Genomic DNA, 27,237 nt, shown 5'->3' on the forward strand with positions numbered 1-27,237 from the left:
CAAAAAGTGGGGTTTTTGGACTTTATTTGCCATGTGTTGATGGGAAAGCAGCCATTTAGAGAAATGAATATAGCTAATGTTTTTCTATCAAACACTGCAATGTTTGAAGAAATTAAAATAAAAAAAAAAGGGAAAATAGATCTTGAGTTCCAGTTTAATAATAATGGAATATGAAGGCCAGATCGTAACTGTAGAAGTTCATTTCAAATTTAAATATTTAGCGTTTTCACTAGTCTGTGAATACAAGAAAATTTATTACATTAAGATGGAATTTAGATCTTTGACATGAAGCTGATATTTTCATAGTGTGAAAAATATCAAGCTGACATTATACTGTCTCATTTGATGACTTCCAAATGTCAGAGTGCAGTAACTTATTCATAGGGACCTCAATGTCTTGTGATAGTGTCAATTTAGAAGACATTTACATCGACTTTTTTTATTTAAACATGTAAAATGGAATATGCAAAGTGGATGAGAAGGGGGAAAGACCAGGGGCAAGAAAGTTCTCAGTAATAGAATGAAGCACTTCTAAGGCTAATTTCCACAAAGCCTTCTGAACAGCTGCATGGACTGCTGCTTTGCAGTGCTTCTGACGGCTCCAGGCTTACGTCTGTGCATGTTATTCACTCGTTCCCCGCTCAGCATTTCTTGGTATTTCAACAGAACTTAAGGTATTAAAAATAGTATAATATGCTTTGCTGAATAAATAAGCCACCCATCCCTTGCTTCTAAGTGATTTGTAACAAACTTCAGTGACGCACGCCCGCTGCTCTCTAACCTTTCAGCCTCCTGTTGCGTTTCCAGCTGGGGGAAAGCGCCGAATAATACCCCTGAGATAGCTGTATGTGGTGTCATTCCTGTAGCAGGCCTCAGCCAGATGAGAACCATCCAGGAGAACCATCCACGCACCATCACTGACTGAAAGAGCAAAGTCCAGTTCCACAGAGGCTCTCTGTGTTGTGTACTGATGCCAACAGCTGGGGCTGACCTGGAACTCCTTGCCATCACTGCTGCTGTACCAATGTCTATGCTGACGTGCACAGGTGTGCACATACATCTCTCTGTGCGGTTTGCTCAGCCATGTGGAGCTGAAGCACAGCTCTGATGGCGTTTCTGGTATGCCCACTGCATGCTGCGTTTCCAAGCCGAGCTGTGGCTGCGTAGGGCAGCTCCGTGTTCCTGCGTGCGCCTCGGCGGGAGGGGAGGACCGGCTTCTGGCACATGGGTGGTCATGACACTACTTATCGCGAGCGCTGTTGTGCGGTACGGCTCTGCATAGAGCATACCAGAAATTGTCATGTTAACTTTTATACCTAGGAACCTTTTTTTAAAAACTGCCTGGCGGTGCCGGAGCGGGGGGACCACTGCACCCAGTGCAGGGCCGCGGCCGCAGCCCGCACAGCCCGGGGGCTGCCGGACAAAATGGCGGCGGCGCCACGCGGCAGCTGAGGCTCTGCTTCCGCCCCGGTGCAGCCTGCGGCCGGCAGCTGGCTCGGGGCTGGCCCAGGTCCCGCACCCTCGCACGTCTCTGCCCTTCTCACGGCCCTCCGCGTCCGCCTAAGCCGAGGGGAGGCGGAAGGCCGCGCCGTGCCACCGCCCCTAGGCGCAGCTGCAGGCGGGGCCGGCTGCGGGCGGGCGCGGCCATGTCGGAGCAGGCGCTGGAGGAACTCTCGGCCCTCGCCGCCATCTATTGCGAGCCGGGCGCCTGCGAGGTGCTGGCGACCTCAGGTGAAGGAGGCTACTGTTCCGCGCGGCCCGGTTCCCGAGCGCTTCCCACTCGACCCGGCGCCGTCCCGCTGCCCCAGGCCCAGCGGCCGCTTCCACGGGGGTTCCGAGCGCCGCCGTCCGCCTTGGTGCGCTGCTGGCCGCCCGCAACGACAGGAGGCGCTGCGGGGCCGCTCCTCGCGCGGGGCCGGGCTGCGGCGCGGGCTGCTCGGGCGGCTGTGCTCGCTGGGTTTACGGCGGCGTGCGGCTGGCTGGTGCTGCGCGTTTGCCATAGGGTGGAAAGTGAGCAGATCTGTAGCGCTCCGGGATGCTGCAGGCCAGGAGCTCAGTGGCACGGGTTGTCTCGGGGTCCCCCTCCCCGGATCCCGGGCCGTGGCCCTGGGCAGCCTGAGCTGGGCTTCGGGCGACCGACCTGACGTCGGTCCCCGCTGCTGTGTGAACAGCCCTTGCTGCTTTGGTGTGCAGTGGCATGGGGCTGCCCTGCGGTGACTCGTTGTTAACGGTTACTAAGAAATTCATTGAATAAGCACCATTTTTTTATTTGAAAATAGCCGTCGAAATAGATCCCCGGAGAACAGTAGGCCGTTATTTGAAAGGAAGGCGGGTAGACAGCCTCCGATGGACGCAGACATCAGTGCGTGCATGGAGAGCAATCAGCCGGGGTAGCCTACAAGTGGGGCAGGTTTGTGTCTACATCTGCAGCACACCTCTTGCCCTGGTTGTCTTTTTTTTTTTTCTTTTTTTTTTCAGTGGGCATTTAGAGGTGTATTTTTCAAATGTAATTGATGAAATGCCTCAACTGCGTTTTGTTTTCTAAAAGACATTGAGTTCAGATGCGTTATTTCAGGCGCTAATTGAAAATACAGTATCTAGGCTTAACAGATACTTGTAACAAATGTCAGCGTATCTGAACATTGTGTATGCACGGCTGTTTCTCCATCTCTGTGCTTCACATACAGCAGAATGTTTTCGAGTTAGTAAACTACCAGGATGTAAAAGGCTTAGAAGCCTTCCAGGGACATCGTGAAGTGTCATGGATGCTTAATACAGACAGGCTGGTACATCTGTATTAGTGTTGTGTGACTTTGTGAGGTTGTTCCCATGATATGTTAGGACCATGAATATCTGATTGATTTCCATTGTTTTCAGCTGGAATTGAAAAGCTTCCTTATAGGATTGTTGGAAGTTTTTTTATGTTGTGAATTTTTGTTTTGGAGTTACGAAAGCCGTAAGTTAGTCTAAAGTAGGGTTTTGCTGTATTTACAAACTTATATTTGCTTAATCTTTTCAAACCATAGAAATTGTCATTGACAAAACAGTGCATGGGGGTAACTTCAGTGAGGCTGATTCTGCTCTCTCATATGTTAAGAGTAATTTGGGTGTAGATCTGTTGAATCAAAAAGGAGACTATTGAGGGTTTATGGTTTTGAGGAATAGAAGAAAATGCTTTACCTCAGCTGCCCAGCATTTGACAATGAAATATTCAGAATATAAAATATGTTTTTAACCAAACCAACGTGTTGATGAATTTAAGTAAATTAATTATGGCATATCGTTCTTATCTTCCATGTCTATTTAGAAAGATTAGCATTAGAGATAGAAATCCATAATTTACTTTTAATCTGTTATTTTCTGGTTTACTTATCCAGTTTGCTATAAAATATATTTATATATTCCAAGCTCGTACTTTAATAGATGCCATTTTCTGAATATAAAAATAGTCTGCGTTTGTTGCACAAAATGCCTTTGGGCAGGAGAGGAGGGGGATATCTGTCTGGCTGTCATGGAACATAAGAAAAAATCTGAAGTATGCTAGAGCTAAATATACTGATAAGCGTGCTGCTGTGGGTGAAAATAGGTTAAAATGTATTGAGTTTAGTCGTATTAGCACATTAAATGCCAATAGGGGTCATACCCAAACCTTTATTTCAGAAATAATCACCATTTTGCTGGGAAGGCAGCTCAGACCTTGCACTGTGTGCAAACAAAGGATACATTTCTTCAGAGCCTTGTTACAAAGGATGACAAGTGTCACTCTTTGTTCTGCCGGCAGTCTGCAGTGCAGGCTGGTGCAGAATGTGGGCACCACTGTGCTTAAATAAACTTTGCACACCACATGTTTTGAACAAGTTCTCCTTTTTAAAAGTAAGTCTGAAGCAGATGTAAATGGACGTGGCCAGGCTCAGAGGAATCTGCTTTGGGACATGAGGCTGCACGGCTGCTCTGAGACCATCGTGCAGGGAAAGGTGTGAGGATGTGGCAGGCAAATGGGTGCATGTATGGCAGTGGCAGGTCCTTGCTGAAGAAGCAAGGTTGGCCCGGCTGCTTCTTCAGTTCACTTGTAGGCTTTGTGTTTCAAAGTATATAGGCAACATGGTGTAAAATGAAGCGGCTGTTGGGCAGGCATCAGGTGATACTGATGTTCAGCCAGAGGCTGGGGGCCTGGCAGCCCATGCTATCGTAATGCTGTACTTCAGTTATTGAGTTTGGAGGGTTTGCTCGTTTTATTTTGTGACTGCTCTGCCTTTGAGTATTCTTTGTGTGAATCAGGAAGGAAGTTTGGAAGCAGACCTTTGGCTAAGCTCTCTCAAGTACATCTGTCTGTCCAAGTCACTTTTAGTGTCTTTCACTTCACAGTGTTTAAATATAAAGTCACAGAGAGCGCTGAGGTTGGTTAGCGGTGTCAGCAATGCTAATCAGACATAATTCAGCAAACTGTCATGTGAAGGAAGGTAAGGTAGGGGGGGAAGGCAGCACGTCACTTCAAAAGAGCTCCTCAGAAACTCATCTCAGCTCTCGTCTCCCTTTCAAATCTGGCTTCTCCTGCCCTCCTAGAGTGAATCAGCCTGACACGGTAGCAATTTTTGTGAGAATTGGGGTGAAGTGTTTGGAATGCATCAAAGGGGTGAAGCAGAGAACATGTGAGGAAGTTCACCTTTTATCTGATATCTTCTGTTTTGATTGCAGAGGAGGTTAGGTCTTTGTCCCCTCTTTTCACATTATCAAGTTTTGTGTTTTTTTTTTTTTTCCTGTGAAACAAGAAGGGGTTTATTGCAGGAATTACTGTCCTTTCATATTCACTGATTTAAATTATGTGATATATCAGGAGAATGTGGTCTTTTCTCCTGTATGCTTACGCTGTATACTTTTCATGTTGAATATCATTCTGTTCTGGAGTACACTGAGAACATGTTTTGAGTACCTATGCAGGTGTATAAACATGAACAATGGATATATATATGGATATATGTATGGATGTGTGTAGTATTTTGGATCAAATGTACAACAGATATTTTGATTGTCTCAGTCCCACTGTTGAGAATGTGGAGAAGTTGACAAAATAACTAAATGTAATTTCTCAGAAAGTTGCAAGGGATGAAGAATTTGTAACTTTTTTTCTTTCCTTGTCTCTTTTCTGTGTTAAACTTCCTTTGAATGGTTAAATCTTCAAAAATACACAAGATTGTGCTGGCATTGATGGTAAAAGCCCTACTGTTTTTTCTAGGAGCACAGTTACAGCAGTGCTCTTTCCCTCTTTCCACTTGTCCTTGTTGCTGCTACTGAGCTGTAGAACCCGACTTAAGTTTTTAGGACAATTCTTTGTTACTGGCTTGAGTAGACTTTAAAGGAGCCAAGAAGTGTGAATGCTTTTTGGAATGTGTTAAATAATTTTCCTTCCAGTATGATATGGAAGTGTTTCATTTTAGGATTCCCTGCAAGTGAAGCTACAGTTATTGGTTGCACCTCCTCATCCCTCCAAGAAAAACACTACGTTTTTAGTACAGAATGACATTGAGTTGAATTGATAAAAGACGATAGCAAAACTTAATAATTTTCAACTTTAAGCAAACTATTAATGTTTATTTTTTGTACTTTCCAGAAACAGATGGAGTCACATTTAGGATTCAAATCAGCGTGAAAGAGCTACTGGATGCAGATATACTTTTAAAGCTGCTGTTTCGTTTACCAGTCAATTATCCATCAACTCTACCAGAAATTTCTGTTAGCTCAGACCAGCTTACAAGGGCCCAGTGTATGGACATAAAAGATAAATTACTTGAACAAGCAAAGAAGCATCTTTCTGAACCCATGGTGCATGAACTGGTTCTTTGGATACAGCAGCATCTTAAGTATATCATTAAGCAACCAGCAACAGTTTGCAATGAAAAAACCGCTTTGTCAAAAGGGGCAAGTACAGAGGATGCTGTCTGGATGCTCCTTTTGCATTTAGATCACATGAGAGCGAAGGCAAAATACGTCAGAACTGTGGAAAAATGGGCTTCAGATCTAAAACTGACTGGAAGACTGATGTTCATGGGCAAGATAATATTGATTCTTCTTCAGGGTGACAAGAGCAACATTAAGGTGCAGGAACAATGAATGTTGACTAGTTCTATTGATTTACTACTGAAACCTGTGTCTGAATATTTTCTGTGTGTTTTTCCAAGATTAGCAATTTTGGAAGCAGATTGATCAATAGGAGAATAGGAAGGCCCAACAACTTGATTCCATGTTTAAGAAAAATAAGTTATTCTGTAAGAAAGAAACCAGTGAAGCCTGTGGCTCATATCCTGTTGGATTCTGCTCTTGCATTCCCCTGTGTTTCCTGACTGTAATATGCTAGATTCAGTCTCCTTGTTTCTGAAACACCCCACGAAATAACCCGAAGCCAGGAAATTTGTGATCAGAAAGTAATAACAGATACTAGTAGTTAATTCCTAGCTGTCTTCTTCCTTGTCACCAAGTACAGTGGTGCTCCTACTGTACTTTTGAACTTGTGTTTATGTAGTCCTGCTGCATTAGGCAGGCCTTATAAGGTGATACTGGAGGAGAAAGTTTTAATCTTTCAAACTCAATGTTTTCTAGATTATTTAAGACTGTGCTCAGCTTCAAGGTGATGTGTTGAAACAGGCATGCATTTTTTGGGATGAACTTTCAATATGTGATTACTGTGTTCTAAAAAGATCTTTGTTTCATATGGATTTCTGAGTTTCACTAAACTTCAAAGATGCTGGCTGACATTTAATATTTTGTTCTTTTTGACACTTAGGAGTACTTGATTCTTCAGAAAACTTCTAAGGTAGATGTGGACTCGAGCGGAAAGAAATGCAAAGAGAAAATGATTAGTGTACTGTGTGAGACAAAAGTACAGTCACAGCATAAAAGGTATAATTTAATACTGTTGTGGATAGAAAAGTAACTGAATCGATAATTACATTCTGACAAACCGAGGCATATTCATGAGTTTCTCTTGTACAATGTAGATTTCAGATGTTTGAAGTCAAAGAATATTCAACGCTGGATGAGCTACAAAAGGAATTTGAAACTGCAGGACTTGCAAATCTCTTCTCTGAGTTTGTGCCTCCTCTCTTAAAATAAAAATAAAGCACTGGACTCCATGAGAAAAGTAGTATTTGACTGCAGATTCTTCTGGGAAATAAAGACTATTTTGACAAGCAAACTTATCTACAAAAAAAGAAAAAGAAAAAAACAACCAGGAGTTGCAATAATGAGAAAGCAACATATACGTTAAGAATTGATTTTTTGACTTCTGTGCATACTATAACTTTTTCAGAAGAATGTGGAATTAATTATGATATTTGCATGATAAATATGAAATATTAGGAGAAAACAATGTTAGAATAATAATCTTTCAGTAGAGCTGTTTTACAGTCCTGATTTTCAATGCTTTGTTTTTCATCTCTTGTGATGGTGGTCTTCCATAATGGCTTGCTAGAAATTGTGACTAATTTCATTTTGGAAGCCTATGTAAAGGTATTTTTCTAAAAAGCATAGCAAACAGATCTTAGCATGAGAGGACAGCATATACTTAACAAGCTTTAGGTGTTTGTCTGCTAACATTTCTTTCTCTATTTACTTGAATCTATAAATACTTGAATGTTGATTTAAAGAAAGAGCTCATGTGACTTCGGATATAAAAATCCTAGAAATGTTTCTCTTAATTTTAGTTTTTATTGTAAAATGTATGAAACCGCTGAAGTGGAGAATTTAAATTGATTTAAAAACTGTGTATCGGCTGAGATGAAAGCCAGTTGTAGAGTTTTCTTTGGTGGTTGTATGTCCTCAGCCAGATCTTTAAAATCCTCTGGTGTTCTGGAAATAGAACAGTAAGGAACTTTGTTCCAACCCATATCAACATCTTGGCTATTTAAGTCTAGCTGGGGCCTTACCCAGCTTGCATATAAATCAGCTGAATATTCTTTCTGTTAATTTTGGGAATTGAATGGCATGATTTTCCTTGTCACATGATCTCAAGTTGTGTATGACTGCAGAAGTAACTGAGGCATACAGTTATGTCTATCTTTCTTGCAAATGTAGGTGCAGACTCTTCTCAAACTTCTTCCTCACTACTGTAAAAGCTATGACATTTAGCTGCTTTACAAAAGCCATTTGTGGGGTAAGCGGCTCCAGTCACACTTGGTTGTAAACTCGTGTTTACAACATTTTCTGGAATGTTACTTTTACCTGATGCCTTCTTGTTCAACTGTTTGGACAGGGCTTTTCAAAGAAGCTATGTGATTTTTGTATTCCAGGAGCCATAGAAAGAAATATAGAAAACAATCACGGTGCCATTATCACAGGTGACTTTTTTACTTACTAACTTACACTGGTCAAATAAACAAGTCTAGTGCAGAAAGTACTGTGGTATTTATGCTTGATTTGATGTGCTTCAGAAGAATTACAAATCTGATCAGCTTGATACTATTCAGACAGCAAAGAAGAACATGAAAACTGATGTCAGTCTGATTCTGTCAAAGCAAACGTTTTTGCCTACCCGTCAATCAGTCACTTATTTTGAAGGATAGGAGAGATATCTTGTGTTCAGACAAGTAAACAATATTTTTAAAGGTTGTTCTTTTGGAAGAATGTTGCAGCTGTCTGTTAACAGATGGTATGTTTGCATTTATTGGTAAAAGAGATGGGTAAGCCTGTGAGCCCCTGGGGCACAGAAGTCATCGAAATGCATGCTGTGGTGCATGTTCCTCCCTCCAAAGGAAGTGAAGGAGACATAGAAATACAAAACGCGAGGAAACGAAGCCAAAGCTCCCGAGAATTGTTAAGAGGGCATGTCTCAGTGTCTGAAAAGTAAGTGAAATATATATACTTACTGGAGTACCACATTTTACTTGCAAAAAAAGGAAAAAAAAAAAAAAAGAAAAGAAAAAACTGCACAGAAAAATGTTTTAACAAATAAAAAGCTAACTTTCTTGTGAATATTACAATATAAACAATCTTTGAACAGTTTGTTTAGTGAAGTCTTATTTCCTATGGACTGGCTTGTGTCTAAATTGTATGCATGAAACCTTTCCTGTAGGCAAGGCACTCATGACTGCTTTCCCAGGGGGATTTCCCTGTGTCTGATACTGGCTATGATCTGCATAAATCATTAAAGGATCAGTAATATTTTTCTTCTCAGTGTGCTACCTGTGTTCATCAAACCTGTTAGAACTTCCTTCAATCGTTAACCTCATTTTACTTGGAATGAGTAGAATTTAAAACTTAAAGAAAAAGTAGTAAAAATATGCATGCTTCGTTATGGGCAGCACAGCCATATAATCATACCTTGCTGTGGAAGTCAGGCTGTATTGAAAGCTGTAGCAGTAGGACTGATGATAAACAAGTTTTTTTAGGATAAAACTGTGGTTTAATTGGCCTCTATGAATCCCTTGTTTTATTAAGTGTGAAGAAAACAAAAGATGGAGTATGAAAGGTACACTGACACTGGGGTAAAAACTCAAACTGAACATCAGCCCTACTTGCACAGTTGTTCTTATGTGAATGCATTGCATCCAGAGCATCTGTTCTAATCTTAATGAGGTGTGCTCTGCTCCACAGAAGGATGTGCTTCCCCCAGCCTTGGGTGGGCGCCTGTTGTTTCCAGAGATGTATCTAGATGTCTCAGGCAGTTTTGTTACTATAAGGCATGTTTAGAGGGAGGCAATGGAATACAACTCCCTTCTTTCTTTATCATCTTTGAAAACATTATTTGTAATATGTATGGACTGTAGATAAGGGTTGTAATTGATAGATCTTGAAAAGGAATCTGTATGAGCAGCCAACCAGGATAGTTTCATGGCTTCAGTGGAAGTAATGCAGGGTTCCAGATGAGGGAAGTACTTTTTCTGAGGGGCGTCATCCTGGGATTTTTGGGAGTTTGTAAGTCTCTTTCCCCTCTCCACCTATTCAGTCTCATTCAAGATTATAGGTTCCTCCCTCCCTGCTCCCTATTTGTTTTTGTTATTCCAAGGGAGATGAGACACTGTAAGATGAAAATCATTGATTAAAAAATTAATTGAAAGTGGATTTGTTGTTTTTTTTGTGTGTGTGTGAATAAAGCTAATTTTTGTATTTCTATAGTTTTATGTCGTTTTCCCATAACAAGGCTGTATCTTATTTCTGTATGAATGACACACAACATTAGAATGAATTATGCACAGAAGAGCTGTAATGAGCCTCAAATTAAAAACAAACAAACAAACAAAACAACAAACGAAACCAAGTCATGGTGGAAAAATGTTTTGTTTACATGGTTTCTTTTAGAAACAGTTTAATAAAATGCATGTATGGATGATTTAAAACCCAATGTCCCTGGTTTGTTCAGCTTATCTGTGAAAATAGAAACATAATGGTGTTAGAGTTCATTTGAAGTAAGATGATGAAATGTTGCACACAGTGTATTTCTCTCAGAGTTTAACACAGAAATGTCTTGTATTATGAACATAGTTGCAGCAATCAGCTTTCATATATCTCACAATATTACTAACCATTATTATCCTAGTTTCTTGTCCGTAACACATGAAGTGCTGGCTGCACTCTGTTCTGGTTTTTTGTATTTTGTAGGTATACTTAATTTTTTGTTCTATAATATCATGAACGTTTATGTGCTTAAATATCAGCATAAATGGAGCTTGAAATGTAAATACACTGATAGCATTTTGCAGTTAGTGTTCTGAGCTATTGTCACAGATAGGCTTTTACATCAACATTAGTTCATGTTTTCTAACCCCATAACGTAAACCTGAAGCAAAGACAACTTTTCAGTGAGACTGAAGAAATTGCCTAAAAGAGATGTTTTCACATTCATTTAAGAAATTCTTTGTACTCTAAAAATGAATACCTTGCTTTTTCAGTCGATTAGGTATTCAGATGCTTTAATTTTATGCTAATAAAGTAGCAATCATTACACTTTTGATTTTCTTTGCATTCTTTAAACAACATAATGCAAGTGATTGGTTTGTATCCTCCATTAGAAAATGGCTAACTGGAATTGTGGTAAACATTTTATCAGTATTTCCCATGATATAATAGCTTGGATGGGAAGAGCCACTTTAGGATTAAGCTTGAGACAAAAGATTTCTGCATCAGAACAACGTTTTCTTATTGTCCGCTCTGATGTTTCTGAGGATAAGAAATGACCGATTTATATGGGAAATAGTGAAATGATCACTGTTTTCTTGAACAGACCTTAGCAGGTGATTCCCTGTTACTGCTGTAGGTCTGCATAGCTGCTGGCTGAAGGCAGGATGCTCTCTAGGCCCGGGTGGGGCCACTCCTGGTACAGGTGACACTCCTGCTACTCACAAGGAACACTGCAGTGCTAAATCGAGGCCATGATTTTAAGACCGAAGGTGCTAAAATAATTTGTGTACACGTGATGTTCTTGGGGTGCACTTAGAGAAAAGCAAATGCAAAATATTTTTGTTGGTCTCTGCTTGAGCACTGAATTTGGAGTATTTTACAGAAGCGGGGAACATTTTTGTGGAAGTGTATGCTATGAATACCTTTCAGCAAAAATGATAGAGAAAGCAGTTCTTTTTAAAGCAAATGGAGATAATCGTGAGAGTGCTGCCCTTGTGAGAAGTTGAAGAGAAGTGGAGCTGTATGGATAGAGCTGTGCCAGAGAATGGTTTCTATTTGGTAGAAGTGGAGGTGTTAGAAAGGAACAGACAGCAGCAACAAGAACTGGTGATGTGGTTCTCAGAGAAGCCAAGAGAAGGATTTTTTTAAATTTTTTTTTATTTTTTTTATGGATTACTCCCAGGAAAGAGTTTGGGGGATATAAGCAAAGATGTTGCTACTGTATCTAAGCTTCAAATGGAAGTGCTTGAAATAAATGTGTAGCTTTATTGTAATTTTCTCTTTTTTAGCAGAAACAGCCTGCACAACGGAGAACAAATAATGGAAGGTTTCATGGATATAGAGATGACTAACATAGCTCAAGAGCTGTATGTTGTGCAAAGGAATTGAAGCAATTCTTAGAAATTTTCCTCAAATGATCAAGGGATGATAGAGGCTTTGTTGAGGCAATAACCTGAAAAAGTCTTACAATGTGGGGGAAGCAGGCGTTCCAGGTGGCTGGAAAGATTGGAGAGGTGAGAGGCAGCTTTCAGGGCTGGTTGCCTGCAGAGCACAGGCATTCTGCAAAGTAAGGACCAGGAGAGTTGGCAAAAGAAATGCCTGCTTGTGTGTGGGATACAATACAGGTAAGTGTTTAATTTTTATGAGACTTTCTGCATAGATACTGTAGAAACCTGGACTGGAGATGTTGTGTTGTTCTTCTCAATTATGCAGTGTTTCGGGAGGCTTTTGTGCTTCGGTTCCACATAGATTGCAAAGGCAGTCTCAAATGATAACAGAGTGGTCGGTGATGTTACAGGGTTTAACTGCTGCAAACCTGTTATAGGTCAAAAATTTTGTATGGGTAAGGGGTAAGATCCACCCTCTCAGTATGATTTAGGCATGACATATCTAGTAAGAACAAGATGAGAGGGGAAGTAATAGCTTTTTACAAAGGGAAAGTTAATCTCTTACTTACGTAGTTCATATATTTTTCCTGTAAATTCTTTGCTGAGTTGAAACAAATGACTTGCGGATAATTGTTTAGTGGCAAAAAAGTTTTCCTGCCTTAGGCAGAAAGTGTGATTGAAAGTCCTAAGAGGGAAGGAACTGTTACGTTTCTTGTGAATCTGAAGTAGGAATGTGCTACAGCTCTCAGAATATTTCTTGCTAACAGCACATCATTAAAAGTGCTGAAGCGAATGTTACAAAATTTCAGGGCCTTTTTAGGAATTGTAACAAGGAGGTCTAAGTTTTTTCTGGGTAGAAATGAGGATTTTTATTCCTGAGCCAGCAGCAAGAGATTATATTTATGCCATGTAGTTGCCACCTCATCATTTTCCAATAGTGCAAAGGAAAAAAAGTTTGGGATGTACTTTTGGAAGCACATCTTCAAGGCGTAACAAAATTTTTAACAGATTTGTAGATCACACTTGTAATTTTTTTTTTTTCTTTTTAAAGCATTTTAAGAAGTCTTTTTAAAGACTTCTTAAGACCTGAATGAAAGATTTTGTTGTTGTGAAACAGGCTTAGCTTTATGCTGGCTGCTGGCAAGCAGAAGAGGAACCGGAGGCCTGGGAAGGATTACTTCCATGGCAAAACATAGCTTGTGGCAATCGGAGTTACAACTCTTAGGTCATGCATGGCTGTACTTGAAAGGCTACTGTAAGGGCAAGGGTTTTTTTTTATTACTTTTTGCTTACTAAGGCTGGAGGGGATGCTGGAACACGCAAAACCTTTGAACAATAACTAGTATGTGAACTACAGAATCTGCAGCACAGCTCAGGTTTTTGCTCCAGGACAAACATGATGTGAATTGTTCCAAAATGTGGAACTTTACCTTTGGATACAAAGTGAAAAAGGTAAGTTTTCACTGCCAAACAGAAACCCATGGCTCCTCAGAAACAGGAGAAATAGAGTTCTTGCACATTCTGTTGAACCCCAGAAATGTTACATATGCTACATGGACATTATCCTGTTAAATGTCCTGGTTATTACAGGGGTTGTTTCAGTGTGAGAGCATTTCCAGCACTGACACTAAAGATCATCTGAGGGCAGGAAGACCTCACTCCAAAGATCTTGCTATGCCTCACAATCCTGCATTCTTACTGTGAAGTAACTTTCCTTTTGCCAAGTGTAAGAAAATGACCAGACACAGAGAGAGAACTGCACAGCCAAACACAGTGTGGGATACAGGCTGCCAATCTGTGAGAAGCCATACACTGTCACTTATATAAATGGGACAATAATTGTTTGCTCCTCTTCAGAAAAGCAGTTTATGCAGTCTATATAAAGGTGAATTATTTAATGCGGTGCAAGGAAAATTCTTCTATTTCTATCTGAAAGCAATTTAATGTTAACTGATGAAACCATTAGAAGATACCGAGCCCAATATGAATCCCTTTGGTGGAATATACGACATGGAGGAGTGGCTTATCTCACCAAAGCCTGCCTCCATTTCCAAGGTAATGTTTTTTTTTCACTCTTTTTTTTCCCGCTTTCTTAATAATGGAAGAAGGGAGAGGGACAGATCTGCTAGAATACTGCCCTTATCATCTTTTCAGCCTATGCTTATGTGGAGAGGAGTAGCTGGGAGTTGAAAGGGGAAAAATTTGGACCATTGTGCTTTCTGTGAGATAAAGAGTATTTTAGAATCCGTTGTCTCATGCATGAAACCCAGCAAAAGGGAATTATATTAGCATAAAGAAGAGTTTGGAGGAAAAACAGATCTTAGCCTCAGGAGCCTGCTTTTGGCTCTTGGTTTGTGCTTTGTGTGTCTTTGAAAATGAGTGCTGAAAGGGGACTATGAGCCATGTGGGCTCACATTCCTGCAGTGACCCAGAGAGGTGAAAGCACCAGTGGAACGATCTATTTTAAATGTTTAAGGAATTAATAATTACTGAAAAGTGCAGGTTAAGAGAAGAACAGGCATCTTCTGTGTTGCATTACTGACAGATCCAGCACTCATGGGAGACATTTGTGACAACAGTCTTTCAGTGGGTGACATTTATGTACACGATAAAGAGACAAGACCACTTTATGTAAAATTTACAAGGAGCTTTCTAATGTCATCAGTTTTCTTAGGCTTAAAAATCCCTTGTCTAATAAAATTAACTCCTTGCATGCAGCGATCGGTTGTCCGGGGTTGAGGAGGATAGGTCCACAAGTGTGTGCAAGGTGGGATATTGCTGCTGGCTGTGACTGCTGCTCTTGGACTGAGAGTGGCAAAAGAAATAAAGGGAGACGTGTGCCATTACGTGTTTTTCTGCAAATATGTCTGGGGGCTGGGAAGGGAGGGGTACCTGTTGGCAGTATTGGACCCAGCCACAGTTCTATTGAGTTCACAGTGTAGGATCTGATAATAAGTTTAAATAGAAGGCCATAAACATTGTGTCTCTTGAAAGCAGCAAGACGTTTTGTCTCTTGAAACCTTATAATAAACTGAATCCAGTAATAACTAGAGGTGACCAATCTGAATTCAATCTAATAAGATAAGCACTTTGCACTCGTGTTTTTGCTGGGTGATGAATGGGCAAAGCTTCTCATTCAGTCATCACCTTACTTCTTAGCTTCAAAAGTGAGTACACTGTTTTAGGATATAGAAATGTGGCAGTCTGAAGAACAAATCCTGACACTGTAGGATTGCAGTGGGATGCACGTTGCTCTCCCACTTTTTGCTTGGAGTAGAGGATAGGAAGAGGCAGGCTGCTGTTTACCCTGTTCACCCCCTGCAATCCTGCAGTAGTAGTCACACGAGAAAGCTTTGTGGTAAGAGGTTTGTTCCCACTACTCCCCTCAAACATTGCCTTCTCACCGAACTTGCAGTGACCTTGATTTAATCCAGAATAAGCTACATTTTGGTAAGAAGTGACTATCCCATTCAGATACTGTCTTAGATCTGGCAGGCTGCAGTGCCTCAGAGTATTTTGATAAGCATCATGTCTCCTTGGAAACTACTACTTAGCAGAAACTTGACGCTCCGTTTGGAGTGTTATGATTAATTTAAGCCTTGCTTCTGCCAAGACACATGGTATGGGCCGCCTCCTAAGAAGTGAGTAGTCTTGTTGAGTTTATCAGGACAGCTCTCTTTGTTCAAATGCGTCCCTGTGGGGCTTAACAGTTCTTCACCAGCACTCTTCAGGCTGTGTTTTAAGCTCATTGGTTATAAATCACAGTTGTTATCTTTAGGTATGCTTTTAGGATTCTGATGTCTAATTCAATATCTTAAAAGCATTTCTAAAAATTCTACATCCACAGTTACTAATAAATGTAAAGCTCCTTCTGAGGCCATTAAATAGTATTTTAATTAGGCTGGCAAAATTGCTTTCGGCTTGTCTTTAAAGTCTTTAGAATCTTATTTCTATTAACAAAATGGTAATCAACATTGAATTCTAAAATGTAACCAAAGTAGGTCGTATTTTTATTAACTGAAGATGGATAATGAATGTGGCCTATATAAAGATTTGGATTAAATCATCTGAGATGCTGAGGATAGTATTTTAATTAAAGTAATCCTTACTTGCATCTAACAAACAGTACTGCTACTTAGGAATTTAAGACCTTAGTGATGCATATTAGTGCATTATCTCAATGAATCTGATAGAGATTTAATACTTGTATTTGAAGTAGCAATCTGTCATAAATTAAAAGTGTTTGCATAATGCATTTAAATCATGTTATTTTTTGCAGAGTTGGTACAATTAAGGAATATATTCAACTATATTTTAAAAAATTTTTGTAGTGCTAGGAAGGTGTGATTTGTTGTTCAGTTAGTCCTTGTAGTATCCTATGATATGCGTGTCTGTATGATATGTATGATAAATATCTTACAATATCATACAAAAAAAAAAATTGCTTGTAATACAGAAAAGCTCAGCTATAACAACAGTCTTACATCTGTGGATTAAGTTTCTCCTCAACCTCCTCAGGTGGTTCAGAATATTTTGGCAGCAGACTGACAGGGAGAGTTGCTGTGCAAGTTGCTTGGGTCTGCAGAGAAATGGGACTGAGCAGACTCCCACTGAGTTCTAGAGTCCTAAAAGTTTGAAGGAAAAGTTAATTGCATCACTATTACAACTCCTGTGTTTGAAGTGGAGACTGGGCCTGTGATACTGGCAAAAGGACGGCGCAAAAGTATGGAACAGCCTGGTGGTGCAGATGTGTGCATGAGAGTGGTGTCCACACGATTTTAGTGAGAATTATCTTAGAAGTGTAAGTCATTTGCAAGTGTTAAATAACATAACTAGAGGTGTTTGAATTAAATAAATTCCAAGCATGCTTTGTCCCTAACGATCTTATCTTTCCTTTGGTTTCTAGGTTGCATTACCTAATTTTTGAGCCCCCAGGAGAGACAACTGTGAAGATGACAGACACTTTGCTCGTTGCTGTGCTCTCACTGTGTGCTGTGGCTCCTTTGCTCTGAGACATTGGGTCTCGCTGGAGTTTAGTAAGAGTTCTTGTAATACCTTTCACTGAGTTAAGTGAAATTCTCATTTCTTAACCTGGCAAAAGAAATGGCCATCCAGAGACCGCTGGAATCCAGCCTGCCTTAGCCCTTGCCCCCTGAGAGCAGCCAGCAAGATGGTTCTGGACTGAGTAGAAGGAATGGGCATCATCTGCAGGGGGCTCTTCTCTGGTTAACCTCCTTGTGCTGTTTGCTTTCACTGGTTTCTCCCAAGGATGCCATTTGACATTTGGGTGATGTATGGGGACTCTTTAGTCAGGCTTGCTATTTACCATCAGCAGTACCCCGCTGGGAGGGAAGGGTGTCACAGCAAATCTGCTGTCTTCCTCCATTAAAAGTGTTTGCTGTTCTTATGTTGCTCTTGCTATGCTAGCTCTTCTTTCCATTTCACACTGGGGGAAGCACAGAAGAGACCCAAGGCAGCAGTGGGTGTGCTTTGCTGAGCTCCTGTGTGGGCAAGGATTTCCCTACTTTTAATTCTGCTCTTCTTGGGAAAATCTGTACTGATATTTAAAATTTCTTTTTTGTTTTTGTAATTTAACCCTGCTGCTGTACTGGGAACCATGCTGTGCACGGTTCTGGGGTATTTATGACCATCACAAACACTATCTTCTTTGCTTACAAACAAAAAGTGAATCAATGGGAAGATCATAAACATTATCTTTATTATCTTCCTCCCAGAATAACCCCGCAATCATAAAACAAGTGTCCTATAAATTAACATAAAAGAATGCTTCTATTAGGAGTTTCATATGTTATATGTAGCCAAGTAATATTTGATACTTTATTTATGTCAATGTGATTGAACATAACATTCTTGCTGTATGTAGATGATGATTACAGCAGTTACAGATGAGTCTCTTTTCTGAAGTGAATGACTTTGCTGTATTATCTTTGATTTTCTAGCTGTACTTTAGGGAAATCGAGGAGAGGAAGACTATGTAGCACAATGGGCTCTTTACTACCTCAGTACTTTATCATAAATGTCCTTTAAAATGGTAATTGATTTACGAAATTTATACTCATTTGTACTCTTTGCATTTGGCATCCTTAGTTATCAAATTACAGTCTTTCCTACGTTATGCTGTGGTTGCTGGTAGCAGCAATTCTGCCTCTGAGAACTGTTTATTTTAGTGTTCCTTAGATTGATGCTGAAAATTACATGTTATTTTTTCTTTGTTCATAAACCTGTGTCACAGACATAGAAAGACCTCAGATATTGAGATCAAAGGTTGCTAAACTTTGCTAGATAGTATGGCATCGAGTTCGGCTGATGAGTGGTGCTGGGACTTGAAATAAGAGTAGCAAGTCTAAGAGCATGAGTCACTGTACTAGGTCTTCACGTCTGCAGAAAATTTGTGTGAACTGCTGGCTGAAAGCATTGACAATTCTCCATTAGTAATGAATTACAGTAGTAATTTCATTAATTTCTTCACCTCAGTCAGGATATGTTAGTGTAAGTTGCTTAACCAAGCATCAGAGGAGCCATTGCAGTTAACCTTTAGTCCTTTGCTGTGTAACCAGGACCAGTTAAGAAGTAAATTAACGTAACACCCCTTTAAAAAAATTACTTTAGATAAGCAGTGGACATAATTTTTGCCCATTTTTAATTTAATAGCAGGTTTATGGTTTTATGCAAAACCATTCACATTACATCTGACCCTCTGGGAGCTGGGTTTTTTCGTCTGTGTAATTTGGTGTCTTTAATAATCTGCTGTCTGTTAAATCCAACACAGGCTTGATTAATGAATTGTGATGAACCAATGCATTAATTTACAGGTTCGGTCTAATACCCTAAAAGGCTACATCAGTGCTTCTAGTTATTAATGCTAATAAATTTGAGAGAAAAAGCGATGTGAGGAGGGGTAAGGGAAGGCAATATGCGACAAGTCTTGTCTTTATTCAAGCATTTGTATGCAGCTACTTTTCTTACAAGAGGGCGGCAAAAGACTTTTACAACACACAAAATCAAATCAAGAACTGCTTAGTACTGCTCAAAAATATTACAGAATTCCGGGAGCTGTTTGCGCTCCGCAGTCAAATCTTTATTGACTACTTAAAGTAGTTCAATAGTTTTTCATGCTGGATTTTTAAATACTGTGTAACAGTTTTGAAGTCATTTGCTGTTAAATCTATGGCTGAAACACTACTGTGAATATAAATTTTACTGAAAAGTCACAGCAGAAGCCTGGTAGATGCTAGGTAGTTATGCACAGAGGTATGTATGTACATGAGAATGGTGGGCATTTGGAACTAGCAAGCAACTCATTCCTAAGACAATGCTGAGGCTTTTGAGATGATCTTTTTCAAGACTTAAAATAAATCTATGAGCAGAATTATGTATATATGTGTATGTATACACGTTTCAAAGCCTTAATGTGTCTATTGTAAGGTTTCAAAAAAGTAGAGTGTATTTTGCTGAGTCTCAAAATGGGAAAGGAAACTGTAATTGATTTATTTACTTTTATTGAGACAGTAGAGTTTGGGAATGGGATGGCAATATGGTATGACGGTTTTAGGCTGGTGTAAAATGTATGAAATTTTGTCTTTGATGCTGAGCCTTTAGATCTTGAAAACATCTTAAAACAGCATAGAAGTTCAAAGAAGGGTTTTTTTGTCCTCTCTCTGTGGGTATTAGCTCACAATACTGGAGCTTAGGCAACTTGAAATTATAATTCCAGCTCTTCCTTGTTCTGATAAATATAATTTAACAATTATTATTTTAGACATTGATGTATCCATCTTTCTGTCTATTAAAATATAGCATGACATTTAAAGCCCATTTTAGCAATCATGCCTCAGGCATTTTCTTTTCTAGTGGGGCACAGGAATTTTCACTTGTCCTTGAGATAAATGACACTGGTAAGGATTTGGCATCTCTAGGTGTTCCTTTCAGCATCTATGGCTCCAAAGCATTGCTGGAAATCTTGGAATGATACAGAGAAACTGACACTGTTTAGACTAAACCAAATCATTTATCCCTGTTTCTCTTGGTTCTTACACTTCCCTGCTGATAGGGAGAGAATAATCTCTGCTTCATCTCAGCTATTTTAATAGGATTCAGAACACATGATCACATTAGATACTGTACCTGAGGCAATCTGTGTTTAGTCTGGTGATAATTACATGCAAAAGTCATTCAACAATGAGGCAATTAATGCTGATGAACTTTAATAAAGTCAGCTGTCAGCAATAGATATTGCTGGCAAGTTTCCTAATCCTATATTTATAATGCTTTGAAATTCCCTTATGCTCTGTTCTATAATACGTTTCTGTTTAACAGGATAAAAAACCAAGTAGTTTACTACCAGAAAATATTGCCAGCAACATATTTATATATGACACAAATATGAACGAGGAGGTCAGAAGTCAGCCTAGTTATCAGATTTACTCCAGTGATTGGTGTTTACCAAAGAAGATGATAGACAGAACGAGACAAATCCTCTAACTCTCTCTGCAGAGGAGAAAAAAAGCATTAGATAAGGAAAGCAGGGCTTACACTTTGTCTCATTGTTGATTAACAAGCATTAAATTATGCTTAATGTCAGATGTAGACAGGTCATTGTAATGTGATGTCAGTATAAATTAGAGGATCAAGTCTGCCTGGGATTTGCAAAATTCTGGAATCGGTACTCTTTGTGACAGATAAATACTTTTGTGAATTTCTTAATTATCCTAATTGGTTGTATGACCAGATTTACTTGCTGGAAAATTCCATTATAAAGCCATTATTCTTTAGAATAGAAAAGGGACAGTGATTCCTCAGCTTCTTTGCCTTTCTTTAGGCAACTGTGGAGTCCTGGTATCTGGCAAGGCGTAGTTTGAAGAGGGAGGAATAGTGTCCTCCTTTTTGAAACTGTTGAATATTGTGAAGGCAATGCAGACCTGTGGATCCTTCCTGTAGATCTGTTGCTTTAATTCTGTGGGTAGGCTACAGCTTAGGAACCACTGCTCTAAAACAAGGGAGGTGCAAAACACAAAAGAAATGAATACAGGACACAGAATTAATAGCTCATGAAAGAGTACACATAATTCCATGAAATGATATATAAGCATTCTGAAATGTGGAAATAGATTTAAAATGGTGGAAATAACAATTGTCTCGTTGTTAACCCTGTATAATACATATAAACCATGTATTATAATAGAGATGTAACTTGTTAGGCTTATGGCAGAAGTTTGCCCTGGATCCTGTGGAAGAGCTGTGCTGGCAGGAGTACCAAACACTGTAGGTTTGGAGAAAGACATATCTCCATATCATATCTTTAACAATGATGCTTTTCCTTTTCTGTTAAGAATGCAATGGGAAGCTTCAGTGTTATTTTTCTATTCTGCATATTTTCTTATAATGTATAAAGGTGTTAAGGCCAGAGATGGCCAGAGAGAACATCCTGTAAATGTATATATTTTTTTCTTCTTTTCCCTTTTGGCCATGGTTTCAGCCCTTGTCTGGCAGTGCTGGTGGCCTAAAACTGTGTGACCCTTCTTTTACCTGCCTGTGGCACGGGCAGTGCTGGTGGTCATGCAGGGTGGTGAGCAGCCGCTGAAGGCACATTCAGTAGCTGAAACTACATGCCATTTTCTATTTAAGCTGTTGGACTGTGTTAATCATGAAAAAACGTGCACAGCCGAGGAAATCTGGTTACATCCATTGAAAGAGTGTTGTGGTAAATGTTAAGGTTACAAGTGATGGTTCGTGTGTACAAATCCTTGGTTTCAGATAGAAAAACTCAGGTATTTTGAATGAGGTTAAGTTTCTAGGGTGAAGCTGGAGATGAATCACAGCTGGATTTTGGCTTTTGGCTTTAATGTCTACTAATCTTTTTCTAGCAGCTGACAGAAAGATCATATTGAAGTAGATAAGCTGTACAAAATTCCTGCTGTTTTAACCTGAAATCATATGATAGAAAGGTTGAGAGTTGGAAATGAAAAATGTAATGGAAAATGTTCCTCATGAAGTGCTGGAGGCAACCTGCAGCACAGCCCCAGCAGGAAACAGACGAGAGTCGGGCCTGACTCACCTGGATCTGTATGAGCATGGAAAAAAACCTGTTCTGGTCTGGGTTTGGCTGCTGGTGTCTATTAGAACTGGAAAGGGAGAGGAGAGGGGAAATGGAAATATGGAGAGATGGGGATAGAAATATCGGAGAAGTAAAAGGGCAATGTGGGGGAGGGCTGTTCCTGTGCTGGGGAGAGCAAGTACAGCCAACAGCAGGACTCTCAATTCTGTGCTGCACTTTCAAGTGGCAGTTCTGCACCAAAGGGCTGACAGGGATTTTGCACGGGGCTGCTCTGAACAAAGCTGTGCTGCTCCCCAAGAAAAGAAGAAATTAATGCTGTGAGAGAAAAATTCATGTGTGTGGATATGGGATCATCTATCCCTCTCTGTGCTAAAGCAAGTGATAGTAACCTGGTATGGCTTTCACTTGCTACTGAGATCTGTAACATTTTTAAACATCAACTAGATTGTGTAATAATGCCTTAAATTGCTGAGACATTTATGGGATGAGGTAGTGCTGCAAACTGCATAAACAGGCTCATCTCCACTATCAAACGTAGGATGTTTTTGTGGTTTCCTTGCTTCTTTATCCAGGGATGACAGTATGTCCCTTGTGGTCAGTGACCGGGCTGCAGTGACTTAGGCTACATTTTTCTGTTTGGAAGGAAACAAGGAAAATTAGGAAAACAGCTGTAGAATTGAGCCACAGGTACTATTTGAGCCCCTGGAATGAACAAAAGCTGGTCTTTCCCAAGATGTGGGCATGAATCATGCATTGTGCTGGGGTAAATGTGCTTTGCCTTGCATTTCCAGCTGGTAAAGCAGCCTGCAGCTGGTTACAGTGGCCCAGCAGCAGAGGCGCATTACTTGAGATGTCCTGGCCCAGGGAGGTGCCTTACTATCAGCTGTGTCTGGCCCTGTCTGTAGAGAGGAAGTAATTCAGTGGAGCAGATAACGAGTGCTGTGTTGGTTCTCTGAGGTGGCCCCAGTTTCTGAGCAAGACAGGGCCTAGACCTCCATGTTTTGGGAACTACGTGGATGTAGGAGAGAGCATGTGGAGACAGAGCTCAGGGGCTTAGCAGCAGCCCTCATGCTTGTGAAGGCTCCGTCCCTGTGCCGTGTGGGACCTTTGAGCAAAGCAGCAATTATTAGTCATCAGTTAGGGCTGACTTTGTTGGCACTGTTTGCTTTCTGTATGTTCATTCCTCCCTTTACTGTTCAAATAAAGCAACACACAGGAGAAACTTCCCGAGGAGCTTTACATCCTCCTTCTATTTCATTCTCTCTCGTATCATGTCAAACTGACTTTTGTAACCAGAAAGTATGTCACGTCCTTCATTCCTGTGCATCCAGGCCCTGGCCAAGGCCTAGGTTGTAGGCAATTTGACATGTTTGAGCGCGACCGACTTGTTATTTCTTTTGCGAGTGCCCCAAGTGGAAAAAACGAGTCCCCACCGCGCTTTCAGGACGCCTTTCCGCTCAGGCCGGCCAGTACCAGCAGCCGGGCTCGGGCAAACCCTCCCCGGGCTCCGCTAGGGGGCGCTCGAGGACCGTGCCGGGCCCCGGCCGCCGCTCCCCGCCGCGCAGCCCCGAGCCCTGGGCCGGGCCGTCTCCGCGGGCCCCGATCCCCGCCATCACGAGCCGTGCGGATTTTAATCGGCCCCCTGCCCCCAGCGTGGTATTTTTCTCAAAAACCTTAACATGATGGTTTAAACGTTCAGTTCAAACCCGATTGTGCGTTGGAAAGGCTCGAGTGTCACTCAGCCTTAGCGATAATCTACCGCCAGCTTATTTATAGGGGATAAATAAGGTGTCTGCCTTTCTTAAGGCAGCACTGGGGAGGTTTTCATCCTGAGTGTACACTAAGGGAAGTGTTGTGATGCCTGATTATTTCCCTTCTCGTGTTCTAAGATCGTTGGCTTCTTTCTGCTTATTTCCTGCAGAACATCGATTTGAAAAAGTTATTGCTTTAACAATGAAATTCCTGTGAAATGCCCTAAAAATACCTCTAGCTATGTGACTGTTCAGAATGTTGATGCACGACTGTGACAGCAGCTTTGATTCACTGCCGGCATTTGTGAGATAACATGGTACTGAGTGATGCCATTTCTGTTTTCACTGCACCAATCTCCCACTGCTGATGGTTAATGAGTTAACGCCGGAAAGGCAGAGGTACGAAAAAGGCAAGGCTATGCAGAGTTCAGTGGAATTCTACAAAGGAGATCTGGTGTCAAACCAAAATGCCATTTCATGTTACATGGAAGTGAACTCTCAGTAGTTACAATGTTTTGATAAAACACTGCACTTAAGCATTTAGTGTCATTGTAGGTGTCTTCTGTTTCTATTGCTCCTGCGGTCTTTTTTCACAAATTTTTACAAAGGTTGCAATGGGTAGAGCACTATCTAAGGTTTTCTGGGGACAAAGCAGTTAGTTTCTTGCCTGGGTTTTGTTTCACTTCTGAGTACTTAAGGAGCTGTGTTAGTAACAGGGCTGGAAACATGTTGGTAACTGTGTAATAATTGTGCACTCTGCTGTCAAAAGGCCTTAGCAAACCCTAATGTGGGTCTAATTAGAGCAGCCTTTGACAATAGCAATAATAAAGGATTACTCTAATTTACACTGTAATGAAAGGATTGTCCGACTAACTATTACAGGAAGCAGATAGAAATTGCATGCTGAGATTTTATGATCTGAGCAAAGTCCAAGCAATCAACTTCCATACAAACAGCAAGAACTTCAGAAATGGAGCAGTTCCTCTCTCTTATGAAGAAATGGGGATGGTCCAGTTATCCAGTTTGTGTTTCTAGCATATATTTCTTCTGTAAACCTTGCTGATATGCACAAATCCAACCATTCCACTGCAGATAGAGCCTGAGAGGTTTTGTGTTGTCTGAACACCAAGTTTTGGTCTGGAAATATTGTAGATTTGCAGTAGTTTCTTTTTTTCTTTCCTTCCTCCCTCAGATTTTTTTTTTTTCTCCTGTGCTTTGTTTCTTGGTGCCTTGTACATTAAGTCAGGGCTGTTTCAGAGACATGAAATGACAGCTTCTTTTTCAGAGCACGATGCTAGATACCAATAGGATTGCCCTTCTCAAGTAAACAGGTTGCCAGCCTGTGAAGGATCGCGTGGTACGACAGTCATGTCAGCTGGACATATGGCTTTAAACTGCAGGTTAATCACTAGGGAGCCTCATGTCAGTTCTCCATTTTTCTGCTTTTACTGAATTTTGTATTTCTTTTGGGATGCTGGATGAGATTAGAGTTGAAAATTCTTAAGAAGGGATAGAAGAGAAAACAAGCAATGTACTTATTTTACTTCATAAAGAAAACTAAAGTCCTGAAGTCAAGTTTCCTTCCATTTTCTGAACTTCCAGTGTTACAGTGAATGAACATATGAAGTGACTGGAATGTGGTTAATTTGCACATCATACTCCTCTGTTTAGATGATAGCTGGTAGAAGGGCTAAAAAGCTATATTTTAAATATTGAGAAACAAGAACAATGAGAATCAACAGCCTTAGAACAGAATATAAAAGGCTGCTGCTGCCAGGCCTCATGCTGATTCTGTATATTATAAAGAAAACAACAACAACAACAACAACAATAATAATAAAGGATAAGCAACTGAACTGTGGATTCCAGCTTCACATTTTAGTTCTACCTAACTCTTTGTAACTTTACAATGAAAGATTCAGAAATTGCAGCCAATTACCATAATATGTGGTGGTTTGGTGGGAGCATGTTCTACATCAGACAGTTAAAAGGTTTTATTGCTATTAGGAGCTTGTTAATGCCCTTGATAATGTCTCTAGTTGCTTTGTAATGTCTCTTGTTGAAGTATAGAATTCTTTTATCTTCTTATTACATTATGCAGAAACTTGAATTGAAACGATATTTGCAGGAACATTTAAAGTAGTGCATCAATCAGTTTCAAAGGAGAGAAAAATGTTCTCAGAATAGCTTATAAAAGGATAACTGTCAGTTTTATTTTGGAGGAACAAAGAAACCAACGTAAAAAGCACTTTATTGTAAAAGCACAGTGTGCAATTCAATAAATACTCCATATAAATATAAAGGAAAAGAAACTTCATAATTATCAGATGACTTGAAGGTAATTTAAGTAATACTTTCAGAATATAGAGAGCAGTGAAGCACCTTCTTTCCTGTGTATTCCTTCTCCCATATCAAGCCCTCAGTAGGAGATAACTTAAATCATCTCTTTGGTGATATGAATCAATAAGGTATGGTTATAATTTAACATTACCTTCCAGGACTGTAAAACTCACAAACCACATCACTGCATTAGAAAAACAGTGGCAGGTACATCCCCCACTTTTTCTCTTTTTTCTTCTTTTTTCTTCCCTTTTCTTCCTTTTTCTTCTTTTTTTCTTTTCTTTTCTTTTCTTTTCTTTTCTTTTCTTTTCTTTTCTTTTCTTTTCTTTTCTTTTCTTTTCTTTTCTTTTCTTTTCTTTTCTTTTCTTTTCTTTTCTTTTCTTTTCTTTTCTTTTCTTTTCTTTTCTTTTCTTTTCTTTTCTTTTCTTTTCTTTTCTTTTCTTTTCTTTTCTTTTCTTTTCTTTTCTTTTCTTTTCTTTTCTTTTCTTTTCTTTTTTTCTTTTCTTTTCCTTTCCTTTTCCTTTTCCTTTTCCTTTTCCTTTTCCTTTTCCTTTTCCTTTTCCTTTTCCTTTTCCTTTTCCTTTTCCTTTTCCTTTTCCTTTTCCTTTTCCTTTTCCTTTTCCTTTTCCTTTTCCTTTTCCTTTTCCTTTTCCTTTTCCTTTTCCTTCTTCCCCCTCCCCTTCCTTCCTCTCTTCCCTTCCTCCCTTCCCCCCTTCCTCCCTTCTTCCCTTTCTCCCTCCCTCCCTCCTTTCTTTCATTTCCTTCCTTTCCTTTTTTCTTTCTTTTCTTTCTCCAAACATCATTTCTTGTTATTTGTTTTCCCTCTAGCCTTTCTTACCTGCTTTAGCACAGTTATTTGAGTATTTATACATTTGGATTCCAAACCTTCTATATGACTTGGGTATAAAAGACTTTCGCATGTTGTTATTATCCAGGAAAACAGTTGCAAATAGGATGCTCCCTGAACCAGTAGTATCTTGCTAGACCACACAAAATATGGCATGTTTCAAATCCCATCTTGTAGCTTGTAAGGCAAAGTCAGCACACCCTTTACTGTATTTTCTGGAAAGAAAAA

The 27,237-nt window shown here is 40.1% G+C and overlaps 1 protein-coding gene across 1 annotated transcript; it reads left to right on the plus strand.

Moving 5' to 3' along the window:
• The first annotated feature begins 1,148 nt into the window (after window positions 1-1,148).
• Window positions 1,149-9,256, plus strand: RWDD3 (RWD domain containing 3). Its single transcript, XM_048946206.1, has 4 exons — window positions 1,149-1,731; window positions 5,609-6,093; window positions 6,779-6,894; window positions 6,993-9,256. The coding sequence occupies exons 1-4, from the start codon at window positions 1,647-1,649 to the stop codon at window positions 7,105-7,107; spliced, it is 801 nt and encodes a 266-aa protein (XP_048802163.1). The 5' UTR covers window positions 1,149-1,646; the 3' UTR covers window positions 7,108-9,256.
• The last annotated feature ends 17,981 nt before the right edge of the window (window positions 9,257-27,237 follow it).

The sequence above is a fragment of the Lagopus muta genome, chromosome 5 (assembly GCF_023343835.1).
Source record: "Lagopus muta isolate bLagMut1 chromosome 5, bLagMut1 primary, whole genome shotgun sequence".
NCBI lineage: Eukaryota > Metazoa > Chordata > Aves > Galliformes > Phasianidae > Lagopus > Lagopus muta.